The sequence below is a fragment of the Pelecanus crispus genome, chromosome 1, assembly GCF_030463565.1.
Source record: "Pelecanus crispus isolate bPelCri1 chromosome 1, bPelCri1.pri, whole genome shotgun sequence".
Classification (NCBI taxonomy): domain Eukaryota; kingdom Metazoa; phylum Chordata; class Aves; order Pelecaniformes; family Pelecanidae; genus Pelecanus; species Pelecanus crispus.
The window spans coordinates 201,761,807-201,784,728 of NC_134643.1; the positions used below are offsets into that span (position 1 = coordinate 201,761,807).

General features: G+C 40.1%; 1 protein-coding gene across 4 annotated transcripts in view; it reads left to right on the forward strand.

Moving 5' to 3' along the window:
- The first annotated feature begins 11,459 nt into the window (after positions 1-11,459).
- Positions 11,460-22,922, forward strand: part of N4BP2L2 (NEDD4 binding protein 2 like 2) — a 50,486-nt gene continuing 39,023 nt past the window's right edge. For 3 of the 4 annotated variants that reach the window (XM_075724650.1, XM_075724656.1, XM_075724667.1), the window contains exons 1-3: positions 11,460-11,483; positions 14,191-15,635; positions 22,570-22,694. In XM_075724650.1, coding sequence (XP_075580765.1) covers positions 14,191-15,635; positions 22,570-22,694 — 1,570 coding nt within the window. In that variant the 5' untranslated portion in view covers positions 11,460-11,483. Of the gene's footprint in view, positions 11,484-11,669; positions 11,699-14,190; positions 15,636-22,569; positions 22,695-22,922 lie in introns of those variants that run through there. The other variant, XM_075724662.1, reaches the window with a different exon arrangement.

Genomic DNA, 22,922 nt, shown 5'->3' on the forward strand with positions numbered 1-22,922 from the left:
AGCGAGGTGCTGCGTGACGGAGGCCTCTCCCCAGTTAGGTTCTGCCCCTCATTCCGTGCCTGCACTGAGACTCTTTTAAAAAAAAGAAAGAAAGAAAGAAAAGGAATCGGCATTTTGGAGGCAATTCTTCCCTCCTGCTTTTTTCCGCCCCCTCTGGGTTTCGCTCCCGTCGAGGCGCGGCGCTCGCCGCAGGCGCCGCGTTACGTGAGGGGCGCTCGGCTGCCCCGCAGTAGCGTGCGCGGCCCTCGGGAGGGAGCCCGCCGGACGCCGCCGCTCGGGGGCCGCTCGGGGGCCGCTCGCTAACCCCCAGCCCGCCCGCCCCGGCCCTCAGCCGGCGGCCGGTTCGCGCCAAAGGAGGTGGGAAGCGGCCTGCGGCGGCCGGCCCCCGCCCCAGCGGCGGTTGGTGGCGGTTGGGCGGCCGCGCCGTGAGGAGGCGCCGCCAGGCCGAGGCCGAGGCCGAGGCGGAGGCGGCGCAGGGGCAGGGGCCGAGGCCGGCTCGGCGCCGCGGGCGGCAGGAGGCAGCATGGAGCCGCCGTTCCTCAGCGCCGGCGAAACCTACCGACTAAGCGGCCAGCCGCGCAACACCTCCCTACGCGCTCGTTCGTTGGCTTAGCCGGACGTGTTGCGCAGGAGTCTCCTCAGAAAATAGTTTGGAAAGTGTTAAGGACCGATATTCTGCCTACGGGAGGGAGTAACACGTACCCAGGCCCTTTTCCGTGCAGTCCTAAAAGAGCTGCGCCGCGCAATCTGTGCAAGCGCTGGCCGTGTTCCCGAGGGTGGACTCAGCCTCTCCCACAAGAAATATCACATCTCACAGGGCGCTCATGACTGTGAGCGGAGTCCTTTTTATCAGATTTGCCACCTCCTGAAAGCGCAGGCAAAAGTAAGGATAAACGTATATTATCATAGAATCATAGAATCGTTTAGGTTGAAAAGACCTTTAAGATCATCCAGTCCAACCATTAACCTACACTACCAAGCCCACCTAAACCAATCAAGGGTAGACTAGACTAAACCATGTCCCAAAGTGCCACATCTACCCATTTTTTTAACACCTCCAGGGATGGTGACTCCACCACCTCTCTGGGCAGCCTGTTTCAATGCTTGACCACCCTTTCCGTAAAGAAATTTTTCCTAATTTCCAACCTAAACATCCCCTGGCGCAGCTTGAGCCCATATTACTTACAGAAACCGTATACTTAAGCAAAGGAGATACTGTTTAGGGAAAACCACTTACTTTCTGCTGTTCATTGCACGCTCTCAGCATCTACAGTTGCTGTAATAGGGATACAACATGTCTGGTTTGTACATGGATGGTACACACTTGTCTATTCCCTTTAGAATCCATTTATGGACCTGTTGCCTACTAACTTGTCTAATCCCTTTTTGAACCTGCTGACACTGTATTTTCTAGCCTACTTAGGCAGCAGATTATAGAAGCCCACTACCTGGTGCATCAAGAACCTTACTTCTGCCTTCGCCTTTTAAACAGGGCCTTCCTGATTTGTAAAATTTGATCATATGCTACTCAGCCTCGTCTTCTCACAATCAGAATCCAAACCCTCTTAGTCCCTACTTTGTCAGACTGCAGATCTCTCCCCTTGGATCATTTTAGTTACCTTCCTCGATACCTTCTTTAAATTTGTTGTGTGTTTGCGGACCAGAACTGCACGCTGTACTCAGGATAGGAGCACACTGAGATTTCCCACAGAGCAGCAAACTGCCCTCTGTCTTGCTCTCAGTACTCTTTCCGATGATGCCTTACACCTCTGTTGTTTAGTGGGCTTTTTTGATTGCTGCTGCAGTTTGAGCCAAAGGTTTCAGAGAGCTGACAACAGTGACTTCAAGACTTTGTGAATTTAAACTTCCAGGATTGATAAGTAATTCTATGCTTTATCTTACACTGATCTACTTCAAAGCCTATCTGCCATCTTTTTTCCCATACTGTTTTGTGAGGCCTTTTGGAGTTCTTTCTACCAGCAAAGCACTTGATTACTCGAAAGAGTTTAACACCATCCAAGTATCATTCAGTGTGCACCCCCTTTTCCAGGTCATTGATGAAGACCAAAGATTGTTGCATAAAACAACATCAGTAAACCCAAATATTTCTGGAGGAGAGCATTGCTGACTTTTCTCCACCCTGGGAAGTAACCATTAAACTGTACTCTCTGCTTTCATCCTTCAACTGGATTTCCAGCTTCGAATAGGACATTTACTCCAATTGCATGGCAACTTTGTTTAACAGCTTTTAGTGAGGAACCCGCACAAATGCTTTTTGAAAATACAAGTATGTTCCCTGGTTTGTCTTTGTCCACATATTTCTTGACTCACAAGCCTGCTGGAAGTCTGTGACCATGTCAATATCTCCCTCCACAGAAACTATGCTGGTGCTTTCCCGAGACATTATGTTTATCCATGGCCCAGTGATCATAATCTTTTATGGTACTGGCCTTTCAGAATAGCAGCAGGACCAACTGTGAAGGTAACACCACCACCAGAAGATTCACTAAACATTTTTACTGTGTCTCCTTCCTCATTACAGTAACCCTGAGGCATTTGCATGTATGAATCTCTCTGTATGTTTTGCCTTTAAGTCCCTCCGTTTTTTTCCACTCATGGACTTGAACCAAAGAAGTATATGAAGACATATCAACTTTAAGGATACTTCAAAACAGAATAGACAAACATCCTAACTTTACCAGTCATACCTTTATTTTAATAAGACCTCTAAGATATACCTCACAGGACTGAACAGACAGGGACCTCGGGAAGAAAGCTGACGGGTGAGAAGCGATATAGACTTTCAAATCACCCCAGCATCCCGCTGTAGGATGAAGAAAGGTTGGAAGGAAGCTGGGTCCTAGAATGACTCAATGCTGTAGACTTCAGCAACCCCTACTGATCACTACAATGAAATACTAAAATTGCCTAACAAAATCCTATAGTCCCAGGCAGAAGAAGGGAAGGAGTAGAATGGAGGGAGCAAAATCTTTTTTCTTTTTTCTCCCCCCACCCCCAGAGAAGCAGATATTTTAGTTTAACCATATTATAAAACTCTGTCCTGGCTAGCAAGCTCAGTCAGCTCACAGGAGAGTGAACTAAGACAAGGAAGAAGGGAGGGACTACACAGCAGAGACCAAGAACACCTGCTTTTGATAGCAGTAAGTTGTGAACCATTGATAAAATTATCGACTTCCCTGCCTATAGATTAACATTGTATGACTTAGGAGTAACTGTTGAGCAGATCCTGCCATGCAGTCATCACCGGAGTCTGATGAAGGGCCAGCACAAATAACAAAGAATTTGTTTGAATGGAAGCCAATTGTTTTCTATCTGAATGCAAAAAACAAGTTACATTTCTAATGTTACATGAGTTACCCAAGAGAAATCAAAACCACTTAACTGAATACTAAAGTAGCTTTTGTTTCCTTTTATAAATGGTTTGGGCAAAATCAAGGCAGAACAGAAAAGTAAAAATTGAAAAAGTTTAGGAAATAGAAGGGTGCATTTTTTCTTTTTTTTTTTTTCACGGCGCTTATCTAAATTCCCTTTCTTAATGTAGCAGGTTTGTGACAAGGATACTTTTGTTTCCAGCATAGGTATATCCACCTTTCACTTCTGTTTGTTTCTCTTACAGTTATGACTCTTGAACAATTGCATCAAAAATACTTTACTAGAAAAACAATTCAAATAAAATAGATGTCATTTATATACTGAGCCCTTCACACTGAAAGGGCCACGTAGGAGGGAGAGTTAGTGCCTATATACACCTTCGACTTGCAGGTGTAGTGATTTGTCTCAGAGAAAGAAAAAAATAGTTCATTTATTACTGTCGGCTCTTCAACTAAATGGCTGACATTATTATCAACATGAGTTAACTTTGCAACTAATTTTAGTATCTCATATATCTCTTAAGTAATTTCCAAGGAAGCCACATGGAAACAGTGACTTAAGATGATTGGAATTTTTAGATGCTTGCTGTCTCTGTGCATGCTGTTTCCAACACTGTCTCCTTGTAAACAAAAATCAAATAGCTGAATAAGGGATGCTCAGAAGCTACTAGCTTTGATACATGTGCAATATTAGTTCTAAAATTTAATAAGTACTGCTTTAATCTTAGTGCTAACAAGTCAGAATCTACCAAAAATACCTATCTGCATCTGCCTTGTGGTTGTTTGATAATAAAAAGACAAGAGTCATTAAGTACTGTATGTTATTTCACAAAAAAAAAAAAAATTCTAGAGATGATACTATGTTACTTTTCAGGGTGAGGACTGCAGGAAGCCTTTCACTCCACCTACTCATCTGCTCTCTTCATGTAATAGTTAACAGCTACAGTGGGACACCAGTAAGATTAAATGACCTACTAAAGTAAGTCTTTCTATTGAAACAAAAACAATTACCCCCTCCCAAAATATGCCATTTCACATCAGCTGTAGATGTAGCTTTCTCTCTGACCTATCTTCTTCAGATAGGATCCTAAAGAGGTCGGTGTGCTTGGAGACATGTATGGGAAGAGAACAATAAAATGTTTCATGTTACAGTAGCCACAGGAGCGAAAAAACGTCATTTAGATTGTTAATGTTCTGAAACAGAATCTGTCTCTTTACTGCAGCCAGGAAGTGATAGTGCTTTATTTCACTACCAATCAGTGCACCTTTTACACTTTAGCTATAAACAAATCTAACCGTCTTGCTGTCTGATAGGAATAAGTTACAGAGCATTAACACACAAACCTTTAAGCCTTCTAATACCTGTTTGTTGCTGGGTTTTGTTTTGGGGTTTTTTTTCATTCTAGTGTGGCTTAACAGCTGTTTTGTTGTTAAATGTCATGGAATCTTCTTGCTGACCGCTGACCACTCCAGCTATTTCCACAGCGTATGCCTACAACTTAACACTATTATCACCTATGGCAGCCAGCATCTTAAAAGCCACAGCAGTCAGGGACAAAAAAAATTTTTCTTCCCTTAGGAAGAAATACTTCCTGACAGGTATGGCAGTAGAGAATTAGTATTTTTGGGAGGCTGTACCAGCAGCCTTTCTTTCCCTGGTGATTAGCTCAGTTTGTCAGTGAATTAAATTAGTTTCTCCTCTGAGTTACCTTTAATTGATTTCAATGCTTTCCAACCTTAATTGAGATGTAGGATAAGAGGTGGGAGAGGGGGAGTACATAACCTAATTATTTATAAGCAACTTTGTTAGTATGACAAAAATGGGGAAAATATTTAAGAAATTTTTATTGTAAGTTGTATCTGAAAGGTGAGCATCTTGGTTGTTAAACTTCAAGTATTCAAATAAAAGTAATTTCAGGTAGCAACTGCATAGTTAAAAGGAACAAGTATTCTACAAAACAGTGGGGATGTTAACATTGCCATAACTAATCATGTCACACTAAACTTCTGTAGTATTTCGTCATCTCTTTTTCTCTCACTTAAATAGTGGTTAGTGTATTAAGCATTAAATACTTAAAAACATTCTGCTGTGTAAAATGCTGGGTATTTTTCAGTTACGCTATCCGATGCTCTTTTTCTTCTACTCACACTTTTTCCTTTTACTATTCCACTGTCTGCCCTCTGTTTAAAGCTACTTATTTTAATATCCCATTGAATTTAAGTCTCCTGAAGGCATTATACTCAGTCTCCTCCATTTTTATGTAAATTTGAGCTGCTATTTAGATATTCTTGAAGACTAAGCAATGCCTGGACCTTCACCTTGAGTGTCTCTTCCCAGAAATTCCCCATGCTCTACTTTGAAACACATAAATTGTTCAGAATTTTGTTTACTTGCTCTGCATTCTCCTAATATTTCACAACCTATAAGCTCAGCTTTGCTGTAGGACAGCAGTTGCTATAATTTGTAAAGCACTCTGCCTTAAAACAAAGGTTAAACCTCACAGTTCTTTCAGTTTTGTTTTGCTATACTGCTTGAGACCTAACTCACAGAACAGGTGTTTACTGTCAAAAAATGCATATACATATCTACATATGATACTGATTTCAACCAAAAAACATTAAATCAAAGTTTTCAAGAACCTCCAAAATAAACTAATGAGGTGTTCCTTTTATTTTCTCCCCACTATTTTTACCTTCAAAAGGGTTCATCCTCTACTGGAAGGGAATCAAATAACAATATTTAAATGAAAAAATACTTATCATAATCAAAAGAAATACTAGTCTCCCCATGGCTTAAATATTGCTTACTAGAATCTGTTACATATATCAAAAAGTACTCCTATCTCCTATAACCAGCAGGCCAGTAGGGATATTTTTTGGTAAAAAGATAGGACTTTATCAAAACTATAGTACAGAATTCCTAAGTTAATTCTCAAGTTTAAATCTGAAAATTAAAAAAACCCTTTATTTGTGGAAATTAATAAGCCAAAAACTGTTACCAAATTTTATGATTGAAACTTTGAGCTGACATTTACATATCAGTATACCTCTTTGCCATATAAATATTTCAGAAAACCATTTGGCAAACAATATTCCTAGTTGGTTGAATAAACCAGTTTTCTTAATGTTCACCAGAATTTCTCTCTAGATATAGTTTGGTTTAAATTCAAAGAATTCAAAGAGTATTTCCTGTATTTCCTAAATCATCTTGAAGCCTCACTTTTTCTAACAAGATTTAGCAAAGTACAGAGTGTCAAGACAAACTAAGACCCAAGGTGATTATCCTTTAGAAAGAGCATGATTAAATATAAGTATGTAACTAGTCCTCTTGAACTCGAAAGCGTGTCTTATTAAAGCGTTATTAGAAGAACAGTGTTATAAGAAGAAAGAGTACTCTGCTACATCAAGTCTGATAACAAGATCAAGGCACAAGATCTAAATGATTGAGCTATCATTCCATAGTAACCCTTAATTGTAAAAGCCAATCTCAAGTGGTGCCTGCTGGGTATTTACCTTCATTTTTTTTCCCGTGTTATTACACATGGAGCATCATTCTGACTACCTTAAATTTGTCTAATCTTTTCTATTAAAAGGCAGAATACAAGCATCTATTGCTTTGCCAAAATTTTTTTTTTTGGGTTAATATTCTTTGCACCAGCTACCTTCTTCATGCTGAGTTATTTTGGGAATTTTTATCTAAAATGTTTCTAGAAGCAAATTTAAGGGAAATCTTTCCTTACAGAAAAGAATAGTATAATGTTTTTATTAACAATACACAGTACTTCCCCTTTTATGAAATAGGAACTGGCAATTTGAGAAATCTGAAGAATATTCCTCTTCCTGCTGCCATTACAGTGTACCCAAACAGTGTACCTCTCTCTGCAGAGAATGCATGTATTCTCCAGAGTTTTCCCTCAGCAAATGGATGCCACTGTGGTGCTGTGTTCCAGGCTTGCAGGAGAAGATAAAGGCAACACATTAGCCTTTTGCAGGAAAGAGGAAAGTGATAAAAAACAGAAGGAAGAAAACACTCCGAATCAAATGAAAAGGGAGGGAAGGGGAAAAAAGAACAGCATTCGTAGTAGGAAGTGATACAGGACTATGGAATGTAAGGGAATAATGGGAACCAGGCAAGAAGCAAGATCATATTGAAAAGGAACAGTAGAGGCGAGGAACAGACCGGCAATCACAGTGCATGGAAACAAACACTGGAGTGTAACAACAATTGCACGGAGGCGCTGGGTAGAGCATCATGGCGGGTAGTGTCCTGTTAGTTGGTAACTATTAGGGTGAGGTGATACAGTTACACGGACCCAATGGCTGAATGCTGCTGAAAGGAGGGGTACCAGTCCCTGCACCCTCCCCAGCTACTTGTTCCCACTGCTTCCCTGGCACTGGCTGGACTCTGCCCATCAGTGATGCAGAAGCACTGGCTCTCTCTGGGGTCAAACTAGAACAAAAGCTTCTAGGAAAGAGGAGGCAGGACACCACCTAGGCGTCCCCATGTATGGGAAGGGAGTAGCACGAGCACCTTTTCCATCAGCAGTTTAGTTTTAGTGTGGTTTACTCTTAATTTGAAATTGCACCTTAAGGCATGCTTTTCTACAGAACCTGAAAATGGGCCCATGCAGAAGAGAGCAGCCTGTTAGTGCAACTACTTACTTTAGTACAAGTACCAGTGATGTCTGTCATAGATCTAAAGCATCAACTATACTGGCAAACCACGTAGGAATCGGGATGATCCTCCAAACTGGACAGTTGCCATCTTCCCTTTTTTAATTAAGGAAATCAAATACAAAAACTACTCTGAGAAAATGCTCCATTTGCAAGTTCAAACATTCAAGTTACATAATGTCAAAACTAATTTTTTTTCACAGAACTTTATTCACTTCCCTTATGCATACAAATTGTGATGCTATCTGTAATGTTCAAACCAACTGAAACTTACAAGACCCTTGGAAAACTGAATCAAAATCTGATTATATAAAGTGGAAAATTTTCCTTTCACTCTTCTCTTAGATCAGTTAAAGCCAACATTTCATCAACTAATATGGAGGTGATGGCATAAATGTCACGGAACACAGGAATAGATAATTTTTCATAATTTGTTAGCCATGCAGTAACACTACTACATACTTACATTTTTACTTCTATGAGAAGTTTCCACCAAAATCGTAGATGAGTTTTGTATGTTACAGGAAGCGTGATTTGCAGGACATATAGTACAGGCACACAGTAGAGTTCTACCTGGTACATGGGAGAGTTCTAAGCAAATTTATAAACATACCAAAAAAAATGAAGTTATAAAATTCAGACTCCTCTGCAAACAAAGAAAAACCACAATCTGTTCATGTTTCTTTAAATATTTTCACCATGACAGTGTTCAGCCCCTTGGACACTACTTTCACCTACCCTATCAGCTTCTCCTGCCAATGTTTCTGATGGAACTTCTTTTATCACCTAGTGCAGCCTGAGGGTTCTGGCGGAATTGTTTGTAGCTTTGTCTCAGATAAGTACAACATCTTCCCATATGGGATCTGTAGCAGCTCTAGTAGTATCATCAGGGAAAGCATATTTTATTACCCTCAATGAGGTTGAAAAAATTACATTAGGGTATTGTCAGTCGTAACATGTGGCTTATTTAATTAGGTACACAAGTACCGGGAGAATTCCCAAAATGAAATACATCCGAGACAATTACTAGATACACAAGAAGCACTTGAGTGCTTTGATCTCCAGATACTACCTTCAGAATGTCCATGTGCAGTACACTCTTACTCTCTCAAAATGGTTAACTTGGGTGTTTCATGATTTAGCTTGTGTAGGGAAGCAAATAATTCTGATTTCAGATGGAAAATATTTTTTTCCTTAGGACTAAATAATCGGTAGTATTACTGTTAGAAAAGAATTCGCTAAGAAGTCAAGAATCTTGGTTGCAAAGTATTTTTAATGTTAAGGACTACCCTTATTACCTTTAGGTAATCTTATGAAAAAGGGTAGAAACATAAAGCAGTGTAGCCCTTTGTATTTCTGAAGATACTTGTGTTAGAAATATTCCACCAACCTGCAATAATATTCTCCTTTGTATATCTTGTGTCTCTACATTTTTCTTGGTAGCAAAGGTCAATTCTTCATGACATTTCCTATTTTCCTTCCTCAAAGAACTCCTTGCAGCAGAAATGACCAGTTCCTTCTGAACTTTTCTTTACTTCAAAATAGCTTTAGAATTTGTCTCTTTGTGGATTCCGAAATACAGTACAAAACTCAGGCCCTAAAGCCACAGCAAGGCCACGTCTAAACATAGGACTGCTCCCATCTTCCAGGAGAATTCACACATTGTTTTTCCAGTCGGGAATGGAGTGACAAGGTTATGCCACCCTTACTCCTTCAAAGAAGCTGCATGCAGATTTCCCAGGTCTGGTTGTGACGCAGGCAATGCCTACGTAACTAGTGCTGTGCCGTCAAGTGCAAATCAATGCGGAAAAGTATTTGATGCTAAGATTGTGAGTAGCTTTTAAATTGTAAGAGCACTAATCTTAACAAAGCATGGTAAATGGGAAGAACGAGGAGATTAACCTCAAAAGCTCACTTCTGATCTAAATTAAAATGCTACCCAAGAGACATCCATACCTTTTAACGAAACAAGGCTATCATCTGGCACCGGAAAGGAGACTATGTTTTGATTGCAGGGGTAACTGGAAGGAATGCCTGGCATGGATTTTAATAATCACTGTTTTCTTCTTAGCATTTATAGCAAATAAGCTAATTTCAGAGATTTTATAAATTATATCAACTCCAAAATATTCATAATTTATTCAGGTTATCTGAAAGCATAAATGTTGCAGGTATTTAGAATGGGCACATCACTTAGAGGAGCTGTTGTGTGCACTAATGAAAACTGGGGAATTACTGTTACAAGACTCTTTCTTAGGAAAAATGTGGTTTGCTTTGCATAATACCACAAGATTTGAAAAAAACAATGTAGTCACATCATGGGAAAAATATACTCTATTTATGCTGCAGGGAAAAGTTGCAAGTTTATGTACGTACAATACATGTCTAGGAAACCTGGGCAGCTCTTACATTGGGCACAACCCTCATCAGAACTTCATAATCTTGCTACAATCTTTGTTGTTCTTACACAAAAATCAGAATGCCACTTAAAGTAACATAAACGTTCTGATCCTCAAAACTCTACAGAAAAGAGTATTCTATCTTTAACACAGCAGTCAGAGAAAGTTAATCTAGTACATGGATATATGCAACCCATTGTAATAAATGTTCTCCCTTGGGGTTACAGCCAAAAAATATGCTTTATTGAAATTAATGTGCACACGCCTAATGTCTGGGCAAAATATGCCTGCAACATTTATTTCGTTATTTAAAACAAAACAACCATCAAAGAGTTTTGGAAAGGCAGACCATACCACAGAAAACAAGAGTCAAAATAAGGTGTGGGTACAGCACAGGGCCTGAGCAGGAAAGTGGAAAAGCCAGAGGAAACGCAAAGGCGGCTGCTGGCTGGAGCTTCTGCCCGGTGTTTTCAGTAGCTGAGACTTTTTTCTTCCACCAGGAATAAAACACCAGATGTTTTAATTCTGAGTTAGAGAAATAAGCTCGCCGATTTTACCGCAGCACAGCCAGCAGCCCCCGAAGCTGGGAAACCACGGAGGCGGCCTCTGCCCTCACAAACTCAACACCTCCCCGCACGCTAAGAGAACAACCACAAGAGGGTTTAAAATGGCCTGAAACCCACTCCCTCGTGGTGGCTTACAGCACCTTCCTCCGCGGAGGGTGGAATGGGGGTGTGCAGGCGCCTGCTTGCGGCCTATCCCTAACCGCTCTGGGGAGACGGGACGGGACGGCTCCGCCCCACCGGCGGGGGATGCCGGGAGTTGTAGTCCGATGCCCGCCCGGCCGGAACTACAAGTCCCATAACAGCTGGGGGTCGCGGGGGTAAAGGGGCAGAGGGAGGCGGCGCCATTTTGAGAGCAAGGGGTTGCCGGCGCTCCCCGCCCCCCTCCCCACCCCCCCCCCGGAGTGCGCTGCTCGCCGAGGCGGCGGAAGACGAGCGGGCGCCTCGGCCTTGAGGTTGGTCTCCTCACCCGCATGTGACCGTGGCTTCTGCGCAGCGGGGCCGCGAAGGCGCTTCTCCCCGCCGCCACCACCACCGCTGCCGCCGATGTGTGGCAAAGGGGGAGCGTGGCCGAGCCCAGCCGCGGCCGGGCGGGGAGCGGGGGCAGGGCGGTGTCGGCGCACAGGAGCCGGCTGCTGAGGTTGTGGGACGTGGGCGCCGGGCTGAGGAAGTGCGTGTGGGGCGGGGAGAGGGGGTGCCTTGCCCTGGGGGTGGGGAGGGAGGGAGGGAGCGCTGACACACCTACCGGGAGTTGGGGCTGGCGGCTCCCGGCAGCCGCGCCTTCGCCTCAGGCACCCCACTGCTAGCGGCGGCCTTGCCCCCGCCATCCCGGTGCGGGAGCGGCGCCTGCTTCCCCCGGCTCTGAGGCGTGGCTGCCTCTGTGTGAGCGACGCTGGCCTACGTGCTTTGCCGCCTCCCTACCCAGAAAGAGGTGGGCACACAGGCAAAACCAAGCAATTCCCCCCATCTTTAAGTTCTGCCACATATGCCTTCTGTTTCCATTTGGAAATTTATTGTACAGGTGGAGCTTAAGGTCATGAGTTACTTGGTTGAGACTTCTGGATGTTGGGCAGGTTAGTCAAAAGTGGTAATTTAGTGTTGTAAGTACCAGCCAAGTGAATCACGTATGCCAGCTCAGTTTCAATGCTTGTAACTAGTTCTTTACAGAAATACAACAGACTTGACCAGCCGGGTTAGCTCAGTTGGTTAGAACATGGTGCTAGTAACGCCAAGTTCACAGGTTCAGTCCCTGCTTACTGCAGGGGGGTTGGGCTCGATGATCTCTTAAGGTCCTTTCCAACCCAAAACATTCTATGATGCCTAGCCCATTCAAGAGACAAGACTGCCGCTTAGATCGCGCTTTCTCAGTACATATTTGCTCTGTCATCCCCAAAATGCAGGAGGAAATGTTTTCACATGCAACTTTGCTGTCCAAAAGGATAGTCAGCAAAAGTCTGTTTAAAGGCTAACAGGAAAGGATATGCCAGTGTGGGACAGTCACAGAGTAGCATCTTCCGTCATTAGAGGTATAGTTGCGCAGCAAGTGCTCACATGCTCTCTGTTTTCATTCCACATCAGAATATATGCTTTGCTTAAACACCATCCCAGAAAGACATGAGAACACAGAAGCTAATAAAGCAACTTTTTTATTCCAACCCTGTTTTTGAGTGAAGGTAGAGTAATATTTTTGTATAGATGGGGGATAGAGTCCCTGATTCATATGATGTCATTCTCGCTTTCTAATATACAAAAAAGAGGAACTGAGAGGCTGGAGGTATGCATAAAACGTGTTTATCTTGAGAGGAGGAGAGATCGTAGTATCCACAATGTTGTTCCACCAATTCTGAGGAAGAGGGATAGTTGCATAGCCATGTTTCTTCCCCTTCTGACATCAGTGCTGTCTTCCAAGTAAAGTCAAATGCAAACAGTAAAATCTCCTTGGTTTAGACATTTGGAGACTGAGGATGGCAGAATTCTCTTCCTTTGCATAATAGATGAGAAAGTGCCCACGGTAACACCTTTTCTTGTCAGTTTTGCAAGTGAACATGAGATGATGAACATTACTTGCAAATCTTCCCTTAATACTACCTACAGATCCTTTTCAGATAAAGAAAAAAAATCTTCATTTCTTGTCCAGAATGAAAAAAAGGTGACATTTTCTTAATATTCAGTCCTAGAAAGTTGAAATGTTCACAGAAAGCAGTAGAATAAACCCTCTAGTAGGAAAAATTCTTTCTTGTTTGGGGGAGGGGTTTGCTGAATAAACTACTGGGCACTTGATTTATAATAAAATTACTATTGCTTTTTATTGCATTCTGTCTAGACCTCTGGAATACAAAGGAAAATCCAAATAATCTAACTAATAGTTAGATGGGTAATGGCATGACTGCATGTCATGGTGGTCAATACCATCTTGCTTTGTTTTTAATTGCTCTTGTGTCTCTGCATCTTTCTGGAACTTGGTGGCTTGTTCTTAGATTGCAGTCTGTTTGGGGCAGGCATCTCTTTTTTTGCGTTTATTTTTAGAAAACGTGCAACGAGGTGGTCTTGGTCCCTAACAAAGGTCTCTAGTTGTTCCAAAACCAGAAACATAATAACAGATTGCAGATTTAATTTTAAGTCTTATTTGACTAGTTCTGAATCATAAATGCCATCAAGCTTCTGCTTGTTTGGTGTTAAATGGATTAGTTGAGTTCAGTTCGTGTCATAGGAAATAATCCTTGTGATTGAAGTATTTGTGGTTTTGTTGGTCATATAAGTAGTGATGACAGGCATCAGTTTGTGCATTGGAAATAGACATGGTTTTGCTGTAAAAGAGATTTATAACACTTGGCAGATTAACATAGGTCAGTAGAGAACAGAGGTTGTTGATGTAATTCATTTTTCAAATACATTTAGAAAGCGTGATTTGTAAATTATATATCATAAAATGTGACTGCTAGCCTGGTACAGCACTAATATATTTCTTTGCTGAAGATGTGCGATAATGTGGCATTTTTGTTTAAACCCAGTAGGTGATGTCTGCTTTTCTTCTGGTTGAGTACATTTTAATTGTGATTGTGGAGGGTCTGAGGATGCATATCATAGGCCTGAATAACTTCTACTTTTTTATACTTTACTTTAAAAATGTGCATGCTAATAATGTATTAATTTTTTTCTAAGATGCTTCATGCTGAAAGTAGAGTAAGGCTCTTGGAGTATCAGGATGAAATCGCAATTGAACCACGTTCTAAAAAAATGAAATCAACAGAAGGGGCTTATGAGAAACGCTCTGATGATAATAACCAAGGCATTCGAGAGGAAGTGGATGCTGAGAAAAAATCAAATAACTGGATACCAGCATATGCCTCAGATAACCAAGGGCAACATGAAACGCAGAAGCAAGAGGAAATACCTACTGGTGTCTTGGGAACACTGCATGAAGTGCTCCCTCAATATAATCTAGTGCTTAGTCAGCCAATTGATTCAGAAACCGTGCAGAATGAAAATCCTCCATTTGCATCAATAAATGACACTGAAGTTGAAGAAAAGAAAGGCCCTTTTATTACAGATAGTGCTGGTGAAGATAGTATTAGAAATAGCAGTGCCTCATTCTCAGTAAATAGAAATGCATCAGATGAAGAGTTTTTTACCAGCAAAGAATTTATCGGACCGATTTACAAGCCTGCCGAAAGTAATAAACAGGACAAATCTGGCAGTTGCAGTGAAAGTAGAAGCAGTGAGGGAGATCAGAATGAATTGCATGAAAACAGAGCTAAAAGAAAGGAGGCAAAGAAGATGCAGAGTGTTTATTCTGCTGTACCAGAAATAGATGATGAACTGGACCAGTTCTATAAAGAAATTCACCAGCTGGAAAATGAAAATTTAGATACTAATTTTCAGGAAAAAGAAACTGAAACTTCTCAGGAACAATACTCTCCATACAACTGTAGTCAAACCTCACAAGAGGATTATCAACACGTATTGTTGGGCAGCCCACAACCATTTTATGAGAATGGACAGTGTTTCTTTGGGGAACAGAACAGTCAGAAAACAAGCAGTGAGCAGCAGTTTGTTGTGGAAACAAGTGGCTGGAAAGCTGAAAATACCTTTAATGGACAAGTAGATTCTAAATATTGGAACTACTCAGTGCCTGAATTCAGACCTGCTTGGCAGTCAACAGAATCTTTCATAGAACCTCAGGGACCTCTTCCTCCTAGACTCAACCATCAATTACATTTTCAGATACTTAATTCCCCACCACAAAAAACAAATGCTCTTCCTTCTCAGAATGGTGAACTTTCTTACAAAAATTATCATGGTTACCATGGAAATACTGCTATGAACAGTCATGGTCCATTGCTTGATCACAGTACCAACTATGCTGGTCATATTGATACCCATACTACTCAGGTCTTCAGAAGTGGAAATAATGACCAGAACGGACTCCAAAATAATGGTTTCTGTGAAACCAGAGAAGAGTGTTGGAAGGATCCAAAAGCTGAGAATACAGAAGGAATGCACAGCTTTTCTTCCTTGCAGTTACCTGAAGAAAGATTCGTTTTTTCACAGAAATTGCTCCTAATCTTAAGAGGCCTACCTGGTTCAGGGAAATCAACACTTTCTCGGTAAGTAAAGACTTAAAGCTTGGGAAGCTTATTCAAATCAAGATTTTTAAGAATTTAAAAAAAAAAATCTGTAAGCATTTGGCAAACTTTGGTATTTGTAAATTAGGCTATTAAAATGCAGTAATTTTTACTTAATGTTCTGTATCCATTAAACTGCATAATCTCTTATTCTGAAACTTTCAGGTGTACTAGTATGTGAAGGTCTGCATCTTTCTTTTGTACTTAAGTTCCTTCATTTTAAAAAAAAAATCTGCCAAATCTAGCAGCATTAATTTGACTAAACCAGAAGTACTTCATTATGCCCATGTAAAAGTCTTCAAACACCATTAGAAGAATTTTGCTACTCTGAAAATACTTAATTTGTTTTCAGTGTGTTGATGAAACTGAGCATAATCCTATTCCCTTTTTTTATACTATGGTCTGTCAGCTTCTCTGTTTATTTGTTGAACAAAGCACAAGAAAAGTTGTTTTCCCTTAAAATATGCTTGTTGAAGTCTGGGTTAAAAGCAAGTACCACCTCCACGTTGGATTTCCACTTTTTTTTTTTTTTTTTTGGCCTAGTTTGAAAAGCACATAAGTTGACATAGAGCACAGACACTATCTGTGTTAAGTGAAAATGGGTTTCTCTTGCATAAAAAAAAAAAAAAAAAAGCTGTTACTATATCAGTACTTACTGATTGAGCTTCATCCAGAAACTGTACATCACAAATGGGATGTCTTCTGTGGTTATCTTCTGTTGTATGCTAAGAGTCTATTAAATAGATACAGTGATCATGTTCTTCCTTGTTTTACGTAAAAAGGAGTAACCTTGCTGTTTGGTTTTTTCCCCTGATATTTAGGAGACTGTGATGTCCATATCATAGAAGAATGCCGATTAGAAATTTCTAGCTTACATATTTGTATAATTTTAAATATAACATTTTCTAGGTACTGAGTGCTTTATTTTGCACAGCTCCATTTCCGAAGCTGCATAAGCCTGTGTGGGTATTATTACAATAATTTCTTTAATATTATGAAAGCAACACAGAAAATAAAAAAAAAAAAATGTGGAAAAAATGCTGCCTCATTCAGTGCAGGAATTGGAAATTACTTAAAGTGAAGATCTCTAACATGGTATAATATTTTGTTTTCCATGTTTTGTGTGCTGAATTGTCTTTGAAACTTTCTCCAAACATGTTATTCATATTAAGAGAAAGATTCTAAATATCTTCAGGTTTTTATGAGCACATATTCTTGCTTTTTTCATCTCTTGCTAGTGAGATCAATTACTAATTTCATTTAACAGATGGGAAAATGGGCACTATGACATCAAGGTCAAGAATAGTCACCAAATTTGGGTGCAGAATTTGAACTGTGTGGGACTTGTTTTTCAGTGTATTCAATTGTATGCAATTTCATATGTTCAAAGCTTGGTTGCAATTGTTAATTCCCATGAAATCGTGTCTCAAGGTCTCAGGTACCTGCTGGTGGTGGAACCCAGAATTAATGTCTGCCTATGAGGAAAATATATGTATTGTTAATTAAGTCTTATTCTTAATGTAAGTTGACTATGTTTGCATGCGTAACATCATAGACTTCTGCAAAGTGGACTAGGACAGCAAATACAGTCTTCTGATGTTGTATTAGTATCCACAGGTATCTTTGCAGGCTTGGCATCTTTAGCACCTGCAGACAAACATCAACCAGTTGTGCTAGCAAAATGGCTGTGAAGGAAAAGCAGAAAATTGACATAATCTATGTGGATCAGCACTAGAAAGGAATGAGGTGCATCTTGCAAGAGGGTTTCCCAAGTATGAAATGAGAACAGAGCAGTAGTAAGACCCAGGAATCTTGAATTTGCGTTTTGTGCAAAGTGAGGGTTTGCAAGTACAGGCACTTTTCCTACTGCTCCCAAACTTGACCTCTGTCTGTCCTGAATCTTCCACTGAAGTCTGTTTTTTGACTGTTCCATTCTAACTGCTTAGAATCACAGGCATGTTTCTTGGAAGAGGCTTCTGGAGGTCAACTAGTGCATCGTTCTGCTTGGACCAGGTCTGTCACCATCGTTTGATCAGATCAGCTGTGTCTTTGTCTAGCCTGGTCTTGAAAAACTTAGAAGTGCAAGATTCCACAGTCTCTCCAAACTTTTCTGGTGCAGTGCTACCCTCCTAGTAAAGAAGTTCTTCCTAATCTCCAAACTGAAGTTCCCAAGCCATAATTTGCCTGTGATCTTCTGTGTTATACCTTGTGCTGTTACATGGTAGATCTGGCTCATCATGTTTGCAGTTTCCCTTCAGGTAAGGGGACGGGCTTGTTCACTGTAATAGGCTGATATCAGATGGCCTTTTGCTGTCTTCATTGCTAGACTAGACAAGCCCAGCTGCTGTTAGCCTCTCCTCATAGGTTGTGTGCGCTCAGCCATCTTGGTAGCCATCTGTTCAACCCTTTCATGGTTTTCAGCATGTCATTTGAACTGGGAAGCCCCAAACTGGTCACAGTATTTCAGAACTGACCATGCAAGAGCCAGATAGAGCATGGATGATACCTTCCATTGCTCTACTGGCCACATGTTCTCTAATAAAGCCCAGCATGTGGTTTGCTCATCTTTTGATGAGAACACACCATTTGCTCATCTCCAGTTTGATGTCCACTGTAATCCTCAGATCCTTTTCAGCAGAGCTGCTCAACCAGCCACTTTCCATCCTGTGCTGATGCTTGGATTTCTTTTTCACCAGTTGCAGAACTTTGTGCTTTTCCTTGTTGAGCTTCATGATGTTTTGCTTAGCCCGGTGCTCAAGTTTCTCAGTGTCCTTCTGGATAGAAGCCCTCAGTATGTTTGGCGTCACTACTAATTTGGTGTCATCTGCAAGTTCTCTGCCTCATCATTCAGGTTAGCGATGAAGATACTAAAAAATTGGTCCCACTATCATCCCTTGCTGTACTCTGCTTGTTACTGGCTGGGAGATGATGTGAGAAGCCTTGATAATTTCAAAGCATGAAATTCATTCTGTCCTCATCCACAAAGGCAGTTGTTTCATCAGAGAGTGCATTCTGGCCAGTAAAGAATGATTTGTCTGTTGCAAAACCCACATTGACTCTTCACGATTACCTTCTTTTACTTAACATGTTTGGAAATAGATTCTGAGAGAATGCACTCCATTGTCTTTCCAGGAACTGAGGTTAGGTGAGGTTGAGCAACCTTTAGTTCCTTCAGTCTTTGTCTTTACTTGCCTTAAATATGAGCATAACATTAGCAGTTTCCTGGTCGTTGGGGAGCTCCCCTCATCTCCTTGATTTATGTCCTGCGTTCACCTGACCTAGACGATCCCAGCCTCCGGAGGCTTGTTCAAGTTCCTATCTCTTTATCCATCTATTTCCAGTTTTGTTTTCCTATTGCTATCCAGCCATGGCTTTTGGTCCGTGCTTACTAGCTCCACATCCACTCCTAAATTGTATGCTGATTTCTCGGTTCCTTCTTCCCTCCTCTTTCTTCCCAGATTCATTTTGTCCCTGTTTCAGCCAGTGGTATTATCTCATTCACAGCTTCACTGTACCAATTTCTTCCTTGCACTTCACTCTTCCCTTGTGCCTATTTCCTCGCTCTGCTGCCAGTACGGAGTTGCTTGTTCCAGTGTTTGTCCCACTATGCCTTCCCATGTCCTTCTTATTTTAGGCCAATTTTGTTCCTTCTCTTGCCATTCTTAAGATTGTGTTGGGAGAAATATGTTCTTACAATGCAGTATTGGTACTGAATCAGCTTTCTGCCATTACGAGAATGCTCTGTTCAGGCATGGGCTTACTACAGTGAGAATCTTTGCATTTTCTACTTTACTTTGTACAAAAATGAGTACTTTTCACTATTTTTTTTCTGTGCACATGACATTTTAAAGTCCTACAGCTTGGTCAGATTTGCAGAAAAATTTGGCAAAAACAAATGCATGTATTTTGATAGATTTCACTTCCTCAGTCCAAAGCTTCTCAGAGAAAAGCTTGGAATAACAAAACATGATAAAAATGCTGTATTCTTCCTTGGTTTTGGAAGTGATTGACCATTTAGTTAGAAATTTTCTAAAGCAATTTGGCCAGACAGATACCAAGCAATGGTATCTTTAGCCCAAGTACATTTTTAATTAAATCCATTGTCAGGAGTATGTAAAGACAGTCATCTTTGGGGCCATTCTTACTGAGAGCTTGATCTTCTGAATGGAAGAGTTAAAGAGTTAGTATTTATAGCTGAATGTAGAAACAGTTGTGTGCTGTTGCTTCTAATTATGTATTTCTTTAAACAGTGTTACAAGCAATGCTTTTAAAGTAGCATTTACATAGCTTAGTAATACTACAGATTTTAAAATTATATTTAGTTATTTTTTTTTTTTCCTCTTATGTGGTATGTTAGCTGTTTTAAATAGGTGAATTATTAGATTTGAAGAGATCTTCATTATTATAAAATCATCTATCAAAGTAAGGCTAACCAGGATGCAGGTTGGGGCACCATTTTAGTTTTGAAGAAAAATTAAGGCAGGATTTGTGTGTGTGTGTGTACACATGCACAGGGAAAAAACGTGTATTGGTTTGCTGACTAGTTAAAATGAGCATTTTCGTTTCAAGATGAGTTTTGTATGTTGAGCTAGTATCTTCTGTTAGAGCAGATAGCATGTCTGGAACAAGTAGGTGAGCTGCCTTATTTTTCATATCTGCTTTGATTTCACTGTCCTACTATGTTCAAAGCTGGGTGTTCAATTGCAGGAAAGGTTTAGGATGAAAAAGCTGAATTACAGCAGTTGGATAATACTGCTACTCATTTCGGGCATGTACACATATTGATGCTGACTGGTCTGTAACTTTACTCTCTTATTAGAAATGTATTTATCTTACTTTTTTTCTTTTTCCATCTCTCAAAAGTGAAATATCATCTCTTTGTGGGTTTAGATAGTAATGATGCTTTCTTTGCATAGATGTGCTTTTTGTTGTTTCTGTTTCCTAGTTCATGAGCCTGGGATAAATTATTCCATATGATGTCAACAAGTATGTTTGTGTTTTAAATTTTCCAAGTTTAAATACTATGAATTCTGAAAGAGGTAATTTTAAAATGTTATGTTTTATGATTTAACTTCACAATTTAGAAGCAGGCTATGATCATTGCTGTAATAATTGAAGTTTCAGTTCATAAACTCATTACTTTGTGATAGCTTGTGTGTTGTGCATAGGGTGAGGGTTCTGTTACTCTCCTCTTTGGTAGTCACTTTGCCTTCTTAAATTCTGTAGTATTAGGGTTATTCTTGCAAACATAGTTTACTGTATGAAATCTGTTATATCAGTTCATAAATAAATTGTGGTGTATTCTGAACTTCAAGGAATAATAACAAAATATTTCAAGAATAAACTTTGACAGGTTTCCAAGATTCCCGAACCCTTGTCATTGTGTTTCTTTATTGCTACAACTAATGATGTTTGGAAAATACAGCAGAAGAATTTGAGTAAGTGACTTACTCTCCAGAACACTGAGCAAACAGAGTCAGTTCCTAGAAACAGCAATAAAAATGAATGCCCCATTAATCCCATTAGTGTTGATTCATCAGTTCATATATATTCCTACAGAAACCTGATGGTCAGGCTCCTAGGAGCTGTAGGGATGTGTCTATCTACTCAGCTAGTAGAAGAATCCCAGTTGTTATTTGCTCTCTCTTTTATTAAGGCAGATGGTCCTTACTGTAAGATGGGTGTATATACATTCAGCACACAAAAAGTGAGTGTGAAAGATGGGTCCAGTTTTTCTAGCATTATAAGAAAATTGGGCTAAAACACCCTAATCAAGTGGTTTAAGTGATTTAAGTGATTGGTTTTCTCCTGATTTGAAGTAATATATGCAGGGATAGTAAAACACATGGCTTTCCTATCGCCCTGTTAGCACTAAAGTATGAATGATAGGGAAAAACAATGTAATTCCCTGATAGAAACTGAGATATGAAAAAATCCTGTCTTAAATTTCTCGTCATCCATTAGGCTGAAGCTACAGTTCTACAAGGCGTCGTAACCCATGTAGCAGCTTACTGCTGCTCAGCCAGGGGAGGTCTCTGATAGTTAGCCACTTTTAATGTGTCATCTTTTGGGGCTTTTTCTTAAATACCCGCAACTGCTAAAGCTTCAGAAAGGTAACTGCGGGGCGGGGGGAGAAAAGGATTGCTTTCTTCTGAGTATGAATTCCAGTGGCTTATAGATCCAATAAGTGCCAGAGTTGATGAGAAAACAGAGGCAAGTAAGACTGTGTCACCAGGATGGGGGGAGAAGACATGGAACTGGAATAGAAGAATATAGGATCTTGAGGGAATATGGACACTCTTCTGTAATCCTGACTTTCATTAGTAGGACAATCTTGAAAGTTTATTGTGATCTTTTACTTTTTCCTGAAAATAGGAAATTGCTGTAAACAGTAGTAGTTTTCTTTTCATGTTCCTGTTCGACCCACATTGTATGTGCAAGCAGCAAGGTCAGAAGAGGGCATGTTGAGAGTTGAAGGTGCTGAAAAAGGATTTAAACATCCAGTTCAGTTCTCAGCTGCATCCAGATTCCTCATAATCAGATTGTTTCTAGAGATAATTCTAAATGAGAACTGATATTGAAAATGTTAGTAAATACATTAAATTACTATGAGGTACTTGGAACTTACTGCAATATAACCATAACTTAGATGGCTACAAACATCTCTTGGGGGTGGAGGAGAAGAAACAACAAATACAGAAATAGTGGAAAGGGGGGGGAGATATTGCTTTAATTTGGATTAGAATTATTGGTAACACAATAAGTATACTTTTATAGATCTGTTTGAAGTTTGCAAGAAGTTCAGAAATAGGGCACAGTTAAATTTATTTTAGCGATGTATTTTTTTCTGTGTCTTTTTTTTTTCTATCTGAAAAATAAAAGTTAAAATATTTTTGTGTTTTCCTTTGTTTAACAGTATTCTGCTTGGTCAAAGTCATGATGGCATTGTATTCAGCACTGATGATTATTTTCGTCAACAAGATGGATACACATACAATGCTGCTCAGCTTGGTGATGCCCATGACTGGAACCAGAAGAGAGGTTTGAATGCATAAAAGGAATCCTATTAAATTATGCTTATGTTTACAAAATAGAAGTATAGCATAATGTGCATGTGTGTTAACAGTCTATATGAAAAGGAGTATATATATATATTTTAGTATAGGGTATATAGAAGTATATTTTTAAAGTATTCTTTATATTTTAATTAATGTATATATATACACATTAAATCTTGAACTTTCAAAAGGTTCAGGGTTAAAAATAGAA